We start from the raw sequence: 10,399 nt of genomic DNA, 5'->3' as shown, positions 1-10,399 counted from the left end.
AGAAAGGGAGGTCACACAAACGCCGCGTATCGATAACAGCGTAGTTAACGCGGTCTCAAATGCAATGTACAGTTCTCAAAAAAATGTTCGAGCGGAAACATGCATGAAAGGGTGTGCATCGAATTGATAGTAATCATTCGCGTAGAATGATTCCCGGAGGGGTTCGGATGATCTGGTCGGTAAAATCGGTTCTGGTTGGCAACTCCGTTGGTCGCGATCATCGTCTGTTTCACGATAAAAAGTTAGATTACAAAAAATGAAAAAAATCAAAGAAAAAATGTGAAAACGTGGAAACTAGATACAAAGGCGAAGAAGAAAAAAAAAAAAATACAACGGAACGTTAAATATTTGAAACGGGTATTCGAGAGAGCCGGTTAATTAATAGATAAAAAATATATATAAAGAAAGAAGTAACAAAGAAACGAATAGTGTAATGAGAATAAGATCGCTAGTTGCCGAAAATTGGGAAGAAGAGTATGTGTCGATTAACGGGACTACAAAGGAGCGGATGGTGCTTACCAAAAACGGGCAGGAGCCTGGGTCAAGTTGTTTGGATGGATACATCTTCTCTCTCTCTCTCTCTCCCTTTTTCTCTACACCTCTTTCTGTACGAGTCTCTCCACTCTTGGTACGTATCTTTTTTTTTTTTCTTTTTTCTCGAAATATATATATATGCACGTATGTACACATAACATAATGCATGTACACTCTGCGTATCGTGTTTGCTATACATAGAGATTTGTATGCTATACGCGGCAATAGGTTGCAATCTGCATCGATTGCAAACAGAAGATTTGCGTGAACGAGGCACGCGACGATCTTAAACATTTTTCTCTTTTAATCGTCGTTTCGTGATTGCAGTAAAAAAGAAAAAGAAAAAAAAAAAAAAAATTGAAAATATAGGCAAAATATCGATGGTTCACCGTGATATTTCCCCATCGATTGTTTTATGTCGATCGGATGCTACTCTCCTTGATCCTTCGAGGATTGGATCCAGACCAAATCGACGAACGAGAAAGCAATTTGAGAGGCATTTTTCATACGAGGCAAAGCGACTCCGGTGGAATATGATGTTTGTTACAGGTTGAATCGATCCACAAACCGAGGATAATTGAACGGTGCGAACGAGCGGCATTGGTTTGATAATACGTAGCTTTCTTTACCTTTAAACTGCACTCTATATTTATACGCGAAGTTTTGATATAAAATTGTGGATCATCGATGACATGTCAAAGATATTTCTGGTCCTCCTGTTGCATCTTTTTTCCAACAAAATTTCCAACAATATTCATACATCTCACGTTCATCATTAACGACGCATAGTTCACAAAATTAAACTGTTATATGCTTCAACATTAAGAATAATAAAAAATATTCAAATATATCAAAGGATTAAAATATCAATTCTCTAACACATCTGCATATATCCATACATCATCCTTTGCATACGGACCAACGTAACGAGAATAGCCAAAAAGGAAGCTACGATTACAAATTCATTTTTTATATCTATTTTTTTTTTTGAATGAAAAATCCGCCGTCGCTCGTTGTAAAATTCGACTCTCTTTCGTTTTCACGTTGTTCGATTTGACGCGGATCAGAGGCGCTCGTTCCACGAAACACGAGGCCGGTTTCTAAAAGGAGGTAGCAACAATAAAAGTACAGCAGAAGCCAGAAACGTGGTCGCGCAAAGTACTACAGAATTAGTTTCTTCCAGGGAGGCTGGATCGATGGGAACGTATAAATAACGGTAGAACTGGCGCAGAACAGCGCGTATTTACAGCTAACCATACCTTTGTCACATTTTTCTCATTTTCTGAGAATCAACGATTCGAAAGAGCAATATCCAATACAGAGAATTCATTGTGACAAGACAAATAGTAGCGTTTTAATAACACAATAATAATTATTATTTACCGCCAATTTGCTGTATAATATTATCCAACAAGATAATAATTTATTATTATTCAAAGACAAACTGTTTGAAAATAACTATAGCGCATTGCGAGACCTCGTTCTAAGCCATACCGAGATATTTGATTATCTCTTTTTCTCGTGTGTTCAATTCTCGTCGAAATTGCTTCTTTTTCACAAAGTATTTCATCTCTTTTTTTTTTTTTTTTTGTATTAAACACGCCTAGCTTTATTTAACAAGGTGAGATACAGGGTAGCTAATGTCTTGTTAAGCACACAAGCTCTGCGACATCGTTTATAAGAGACCAATATACAGTTGAAGACTAACATTACCTACAAAATCCTGTGTGTGTATACTCTTTGAATCTTGATATATTTTGTCAAACCTCCCTTCTCGCCTTAACGATGAGAAAGAAAAAGAAAAAGATCGCTTTAGTTTCATCGTATTATTTTTCTCTCGTTCACGCTAGTTTCTCGTTCACTCTATCCTATCACACGCACTCTTTCTCACTTGCAGAATCTTTGTCTGGTCGATTTTTCACGGAAATCGCCACCAACGTGAGAAATCATTATTGTCTCCAAGAGAGAACCAAATATATGTATGTAATATGGGACAAGACTACATATGGGTGTACAGAATGTCAAACGCAATATGAATTATCATTTATTATAGCTACGAGCTGCGCGATCGTGTTCACGATTTATTCGATTCAATAATTTCGTTCGATATCACTTCTTTTAATAACGAATAATAATAAAACGTTCACAACGCTCGACTTTATCGATTTCCAAACTAAAATAATTGCATAATAATCGTTTTGTAAAATAACATTCTATATACGACGGCGTCTCCTTCAATGGTAGTTTTCAAGTGTTAATTATATAAATGAATGAAAATAAACGAGGCTTCACAAATCCAATAAACCGAGAAATAAAAAATTATAAAAAAGCTGGCAGCAAAATCGTAGTACGCAACTTCGAACGATCGTAAAGAACAAAGAATCCGATCTATCGTGATCACGATATCGCGGCACAAAAATCGGTGCACAAGCGTTCTAGCACTCGTCGATCGTAAATCTACATCCGCTTGATCTATGCAACGTATTTTCTCTCTCTCTCTCTCTTCCTCTTTCTCTCGCTACGAACTAAAAATTGAGCACACAAACATTGATCTGGGAGCTCGTACGCAGCCGATCGTCATTAAAAATCGACGTCCATTCACCGTGTCTTTACTTCTTTTTCGATCCTCCCTTATCAACCTAATAAAATTGATCGACTCGATTCATATTCCCATCTTGATCGACTCATATTTTATTGAAATATCATTCTTCGTTCGTCGTTATATCTTCGTTCTGCATTTTACATTCTTGAGGGACGAGCCAGAAGAAAAGACTGATCGATCCGCGGCGAATGCGACTTTTCTCTTCGATAAAACACGATCTTTTTCATCTATTTTTCATCCTTATGTTTCTGTGTACGTGTGTCTGTGTATGTCAGTGGTACAAGTGTAAACAGATTGTGTATACGTATCTAAAATGTTAATTAACGCTAATTAATCTGAACTCGCTGGGGGAATCGTTACTTTCTTCTCTATCTCCCGTATATTAATATGTACGTGTATATGTATACAAACACACACATATATATATATATTATTTATATATACATACATATGTTAATAATATATATATATATATTTATATCTATACATATTATAAATCGAGCGTGTTCCTCGTGAATATGATTATTTGCTTTATTCGTATATAATTATCATCGTTATCGTTACAATAAAACGACCACTATCGTAAATCGATTGATTACCTTGCGTATATTTCATTTCTTTCTCTCTGTCTCTTTAGCGAGTACAATATGTCTATGCTCACTCCGATCGTTCGAAGAAGCGGCGTTTAAACCTCATGTCGAGGTACGAATAAGCTCTCTTGTCATTATTCTCTCATTTTGTTCTTTTCTTCTTTTATTTTTTTTTTTTTTTAAACCTCTTCTCTTTCTCTCGCGCTGTCGCGATAGACCATATTCCATTTCCGGATGAGAAGTGTCCGGCGTTGATTTCAGAGCACGGTTACATGATTACGGACACGATGCGTATCTGAACACGCCATTATTACGCTTCGCTTTTTCTCATTTTTTATTTCCTCTCATTCAACTCTCTCACACTCATCTCTCGTGTAGGTACATTCTCTCTCGTGTAAATGATGTAAAAGATATAATCGAAAAAAAAAAAGAAAGGAAGAAAAAAGAAATCATAGTAATATCTAATAAATGTTGCACACGTCGTTTCCAACCTCTTTTTTGTTCCATTATTTATTTCCTTTCTCTAATAAAAATTCCGACACGCACGACATATTTAGCTCTCTCTCTCTCTCTCTCTCTCTCTCTCAAAATTGAAAAGTGGTCGGGCTATATAGCTACAAGAAAAAATTACATCGGAATCGCCTAACGCTATTAAGAGCCTTTTATACTTCCGACATTAATCAATTAATATAATTCATCGTAATTATGTTATATATATGTATACATATATATATATATATATAAAAAAGGCTGTTTCGCGACGGTGCACAAGCGGTCGCGTCCTCCGAGTCGACGTTAACTCACCATCGTCGTACGGTATACGATGCATTATGATTCTCTGAAAATCAAATACCGTTATCCAATAAAACAGAAACCGTATACGAAACGGGGAAAGGAAATCCTGTTAAAATCGCGCGTTTCGCAGAGTAAGTGATACGTTCAGACTAAAAGTAAGTCAGATTCGGAGGACGTGTCGCGCTTAATGTGAAGGCCCGAAGACTTAGCGTCGGATCTCGTCTTTAAACCATCTCTCAACCTTCCTTTTCAAAAAATAGAAATACAAATTGATCGGTACAGTCTATATCGTATACAAAAAAAAAAAAAAAAAAAAAAAAAGGAAGGAAAAAGAAAAAGAAAAGAAGAAGAAGACTATATATATACCATATAATTTTATATATATATATATATACATCTTTTATATATGTATATATATATATAAAAGAAAAAAGAAAAGAAAAACACGAAGGTCGATGCCGCGACCAGCAATTGTAGGACGCAAGTGGCACGGTCGTGGCGCGTCTTACCCTATGAATTTGCATCACGCATCATCATCGCTATCATCGCTGGTAGTCCGTTCTGAAACTATCGTGTTGGTCCGATCCTTAGCCAAGTCTTGATCAGGACTCGCGCTACCCTGGCGTCCGTACGCACTTTTCTCCGATGTAAATCTCGTGTTCCGTGTGTGTATGATAGTGGTGGTGGTGGTGGTTGTGGTATTGGTGGTAATCGTGGCATTGGCTGTAATGGTCATTGTGATGAATAACGCGTGTACGTGTAACGATCTCCCTGATCTCGCGTCTCTCCTTCGTTTCTTCGTGGTCGATGGCTCAGTACGGGTTGTACTTGGTGCGCTCGGATTTGAATTTGCCGCTCTCGGTGGGCCCGGGTGCGCCAGGGCTACGTAGCCTCGGCGTGAACTTGTGCGACCGGTGAACGCCGGTTGTCTGGACCGGAAGAGCGGATGCAGCCGCACCAGCAGCGCCACCTAGCAATTCCGTGAGTCCGCCGAGGGCGGTGAGGCTAGATAGGGCGTTGAGGGCGCCTGGCTTGCTTAGCAGCTGAGCCAAGGGAATGGCGCTGGCCAAGGGAGAGGCAGTGGTAGTGGTAGTAGAGGGAGAAGCACTGGCCCCGGATGCCCCGGGAGTGGTACCGCTGCCAGGGGTTTGGGTATTTTGGGCCTCTAGGTTAGCTTTCTGCAGTTCAACACTGGGGAAAAGACACAAAATGTAAAAAGGTCAGGGTGGGAACGTTCCTCTCGTATAAAAACAGTTTTATGTAGTTTTATGTAAGTATATGGGCGCGTGTGTTATGTTTGCGTGTGGCTACTTTCGTGTTTCACACATATATATATATATATATATATATATGCGTGTACAGCGGTGCTCGATTAAATTACAATTAAATCGAGGATCAGATTGCAAAGCTCGCGATGCGGGCGACGATTTTGTTTCGTACGGGAGGACTCGAGATTTCCTCGGCAGAGGGAAAGAATAGACTTAGCGGAAACAAGTGAGAGGACAAACGAGAGATTAATGCAAAAGATACACGGTAATTGAGTGGAGCGAATCTGCACGTTTCTTGGGCATAATTTTTCTTATACCGATTGACGTTTAGATAGACTCAAATAGATCAAGTGTAGGGAAATTGTCGAACGAATATAGTAAAATCCGTCAGAGAAAGGTGATGGGATACCAATCCCAAAACTCTTATTATTTTATAGGAAAGTTTCATTCCAATATATAGGAATATGATCGCTATTTTCACTTATTCCAACTATGTCTATTCGCCGTGTTTGTCGATAGGTTTAATTTACACTCGACAGTTCGAACAGTACAGGGAGTATAAGCGGATTTTGGGTCGTTTGAATTTAGGCGAAACTCTATTGGAATTTAAGCGAGCACTACTGTACGTGTTTCCTTTTGTCGGACAGTGTTTCGATAAACGATCAGATGAAAAGAAAGAAATATACAGAAAGGAAGAGTCGCAGCGACGTGTACACGAGTAACAGAGGCTAGGAAATGAAAAGAGGCGAATCATGGCGATGTGTGAGATATAGTAAAATGAAAATAATAAGACGGGTCCGCTAAAAGAACAGAGTTGTTATATCGATTAAACAGAAATAGATCGAAAGAGTGACAAGGTGGTGTGGACGCTAAGTGTGATGTATGTCAGGCGCGAAAAGAAAGAAAGAAAGAAAGAAAAAAGAGAATAGAAAGAAAAGAAAGACTTCGAGTCGCAAGGTTTTCAACAGGCTTCACAGAAAGAGAGAGTTATGCCACAGGTGTGTTCTATGGAGCGTGATACTCTCACGTACACCGGCTACGTGGTTGTTCGTGGGGGGGTGGGGGAGACTTTTCCGTCGTCGGGACGCGTTTTATCGGTCTCGAGACACCGTGCACCGACGAATCATCGGCATCTGTCTGTATCGTTTTTCATCCAACGACATACAGCCGTCACGTTTCGTCGATCGTACACGATGCAGCCTCTAAGAGCACCGTAAATGGCGTCCCGATGCGGAGGACACGCTGCGAGGAGTTGCCGTCATCGAAAAGGACGTTCGACTGCGTTCGTTTCGATAACAATTTCTCAAAGTTTCGTTTCACTTTCGTATCTCGCAAAATTTTCAAGAAATTTCCTGTTCCTAGTCGACGAACGCTCAACGTCCTTTTCCTCTGACGCAGCACAGAGCCATAGTCCGTTGCACATGACACATAAAAACAAGAGAAGTTCTCCGAATATACAGAGAATACTTGTAAAAAAAAAAAAAAAAAAAAAAAAAAATTAAAAAAGAAAGAGAGAGAAAGAGATAGAAAGAGCGAGAAAAGAAAAGCAACAAGCGTTCGAACATCGATCAGCATGTAATGACATCGAATTTGTATGAGTCTTTTCAAAACGGTATCGCATCACGGATACTTTAGCAAAGTGGAATGGAACGTAGCATGGCTCTGTGAATCACTGAAAAGCGGAAATCAAACTAAACGGGGCACAGCACTTGCACTCCGCCGCCTACGGGTATCATCTGTACGGGAACTATGCAGCAGTTTGACCAGTTGCTGGATTTGCTGATCCAGCGAAATCGTTGCCACGATAATTGGCTCGTACGTCACGCGTATACAGGACGAACGGAAAGCGGAATTGAACGCGGCGGAGTGCAGATCTTGGCCGCGGGAATTGTGCTCGGGGGGATGATAAACACGATACGTAATAATCATGACGACCAAGTGGTTGAACGGGTTATTACAAGAAGTAATAATCGGGATATATGACGAATATATTTTTCGGTCGCTATTCAGATGCAGTAGTATAAAAATATATATGAGTGACAATCTGGAATAAAATATAATATGGATTATAATTCGTAAAAAGTGGGAAGAAATAGAATGTGAAGAAGGTTTGTACGATTCGCGTTTTCAAATCGGCTAAATATATAAAGATATACAGGACAATCGTGCTTGGTACTCGTGCTATTTTTGAGGGGTGGCAAAAATGTGGGGCTCGTTTGGCAATTGCTCGTTTTCCAGAGCGTTTGAATATGCGCTACAGAGACGCGTTTTCGATCGTTTCGAATCTCGTCGACGACTACGTTACGTTAGTACACGTTTCTATATTTATTCTCGTTCAATTTCTCGATATTTATGAAAAGAATGGAAAGAGATAACAGTCCCATAGCACGATATTATATATTAAGTATTGTATGATCTACGTCCGTGCACGTTCGTTATCTTTTGGTAAAACGCTATGATCAGCGGCGAGGAAACGTACAAATTAGAACATAAAGATGCGACTGCGTGACACTCTTGGCGAAGGCGAATTGCAGAAACAAAAATTGAACGATCCATCATACCGATAATTTTAACAAATAAACGATTAACGATAGTTTGGCAAATAAATTAGTAAAATATAATCTACGATAAATATCGAGTTCTCCAATATGATTAACGCTATATTCCGTTCAGAGGAGCACGCACGTTTTCTCGTGAACATATTACGTTAGACATAGGACAAAGTCTAAATTGAATTGAATGCAACATACGGGAAACCTTATCGAATTAAAACAAGCGAATCATAGTTTTCTAGAATCGAGTTTGGATTTCCAAGCTTCGAACCTGTCGTTGCAACAATGTTATTTATTATATGCTTAATTATAGATCAATATTCAAGCGATTAATCTCATCGGATTTAAATACTCTATAGAAACAGCGTATTAAGCCTTCGCCAAAAGCGAGTTCGACCGAGAAGAAGCTTTGGATCGTCGTAAACCGAACAACTGGGGTATTTGAAGAAAAAAAAGATAAAAAAATAAAAAAAAAAAAGGAGCTGTAGTGATGCATAATTGCTTTTTGCAGGACTCTTCGGGAGAAGATCGTCTAATCAAAACGGAACGATATATTGCTGTAATCGTTCGACTACGTGTCGTATATCTGTCATCGTGATTGTATACTATATATATTCTTTTCTTTTTTCAAAATCTTTTTTTTTTTTTTTTTGCTTGAAAGGACAGCCAGCGACAAATGGGAAACAGATGTTGAGCGGAGTTGTGTCTGCAGGATACTCAGGGTACTGGACCTGGAAAGCAGGACCTGGAAACAAAGGATTAAGATCCTCTTCCGTCGTGGCAGACGAAGATATTGTCTTCCGGCGTCTCCGCGTTGACGGCGATCCCTTGGTTCGCGGTTGCTGCGTCGTCTTCACAGGCTATATAATCTTACTTCACTACGAGAATATCTCACCTGTATACGCTAGAGAGACCGAGGTGGCGGTCCACGACACGCGTTGCACGTCACCACGTACCTCCACATCGAGGGATCACCTCGTATCTTAACACTCGTGCAACGTATCCATCTCACATAGAAAACGCTCGTTGCTGCACCGCCACCTCTTTCATGTAACACTTTTCTGGCGTCGACGTGCCGGGAAAACGACGCACTTCCCGACTATAACCTGTCAGCTACGATACGCGACAAAAACCATAGCAACAAACCTATACCTGTGAGTGTACTGATTTTTAACGCGAATATAACACAGCGTACACAGAATCTCTGTAAATAGATGGGTAGATCGTGGATCTTTATGCATTTATGGAAAATTCTAAGGAGAACGCGAAATTGTCATATACATTAAATTACAAATCACTATAAGAAGACGTCGAAACACGAAGAATTTTATGTGATTTTCCATCAGCGTGTTATCTGTCTATCTATCGAAGTTCCATTTACGTAATCTCATGCGTTCGCAAAAATACAAATCCGCAGAAATATCCACAACCTAGCGTTGATTAAAGATGATGGCGATAGTTTGCAAGGTCGTTGTAGCCAGCTCGTCGCCGCCAGAGGCAACAGTAACAACAGTAATAAACATGATGGGAGGTGTCGCGATGACGGCAATTCGACTATTCCCTTAGTCTCACTTGATCATCTTCAAGACACCAAGGCTAAGAAAGGTAATTACAGAAGGAACGAGTGTAACACAAGAGAGAAAAAAAAAAAAAAAAAGAAAAAGAAGAAAAAAATAGACAGGCGAATCAAAGGGTTTCTTTTTTGTTCTTTTTCTCTTTATGAGGTGTCGACGGGGAAGTTGGGCTTCCATTTTCTCCGTCGTCGAGGGGCATAGTGTAAAAAAAAGTTTCTACACCGGCGACATGTACACATAAGTCAAGATCCGATCCAACGATCGTTTCACGTTGGATCCAGAGAAGGAAAGAAACCAGAAAGTTAAAGAGGTTCGTTGGGGGTGCGGGTGGGGGGTTGGTGGTGGTGATGTGTCGCGAGATATCGCAATACGTAGCCGGGACGAGTTCGACATGTACCGATAGGAATAATGGAAAAATTCTTAAACAATGTTCTCTCTCTTGGATCGAGAGAAAGTAAACCGATCTCGTCGAGAGAACGTTGCA

General features: G+C 39.7%; 2 protein-coding genes across 8 annotated transcripts in view; both read right to left on the bottom strand.

Annotated features, from left to right (window-relative positions):
• The window catches only part of Mub (poly(rC)-binding protein mub), a 238,696-nt gene that overhangs the window by 21,591 nt on the left and 206,706 nt on the right, over positions 1 to 10,399 (bottom strand). For 4 of the 6 annotated variants that reach the window (XM_072010161.1, XM_072010164.1, XM_072010162.1 and 1 more), the window contains one exon: positions 4,931 to 5,712. The exons of 1 other annotated variant lie outside the window; for it this stretch is intronic. In XM_072010161.1, the coding sequence (XP_071866262.1) occupies positions 5,334 to 5,712 (379 nt within the window). In that variant the 3' untranslated portion in view covers positions 4,931 to 5,333. Of the gene's footprint in view, positions 1 to 4,930; positions 5,713 to 7,251; positions 9,202 to 10,399 lie in introns of those variants that run through there. One more of the 6 variants, XM_072010167.1, reaches the window with a different exon arrangement.
• The window catches only part of Eif2bbeta (eukaryotic translation initiation factor 2B subunit beta), a 242,431-nt gene that overhangs the window by 28,335 nt on the left and 203,697 nt on the right, over positions 1 to 10,399 (bottom strand). The window lies entirely within an intron of this gene.

This window comes from Bombus fervidus, chromosome 9, assembly GCF_041682495.2.
Source record: "Bombus fervidus isolate BK054 chromosome 9, iyBomFerv1, whole genome shotgun sequence".
Taxonomy (NCBI): domain Eukaryota; kingdom Metazoa; phylum Arthropoda; class Insecta; order Hymenoptera; family Apidae; genus Bombus; species Bombus fervidus.
This window is presented reverse-complemented; position numbering and strand designations above follow the sequence as displayed.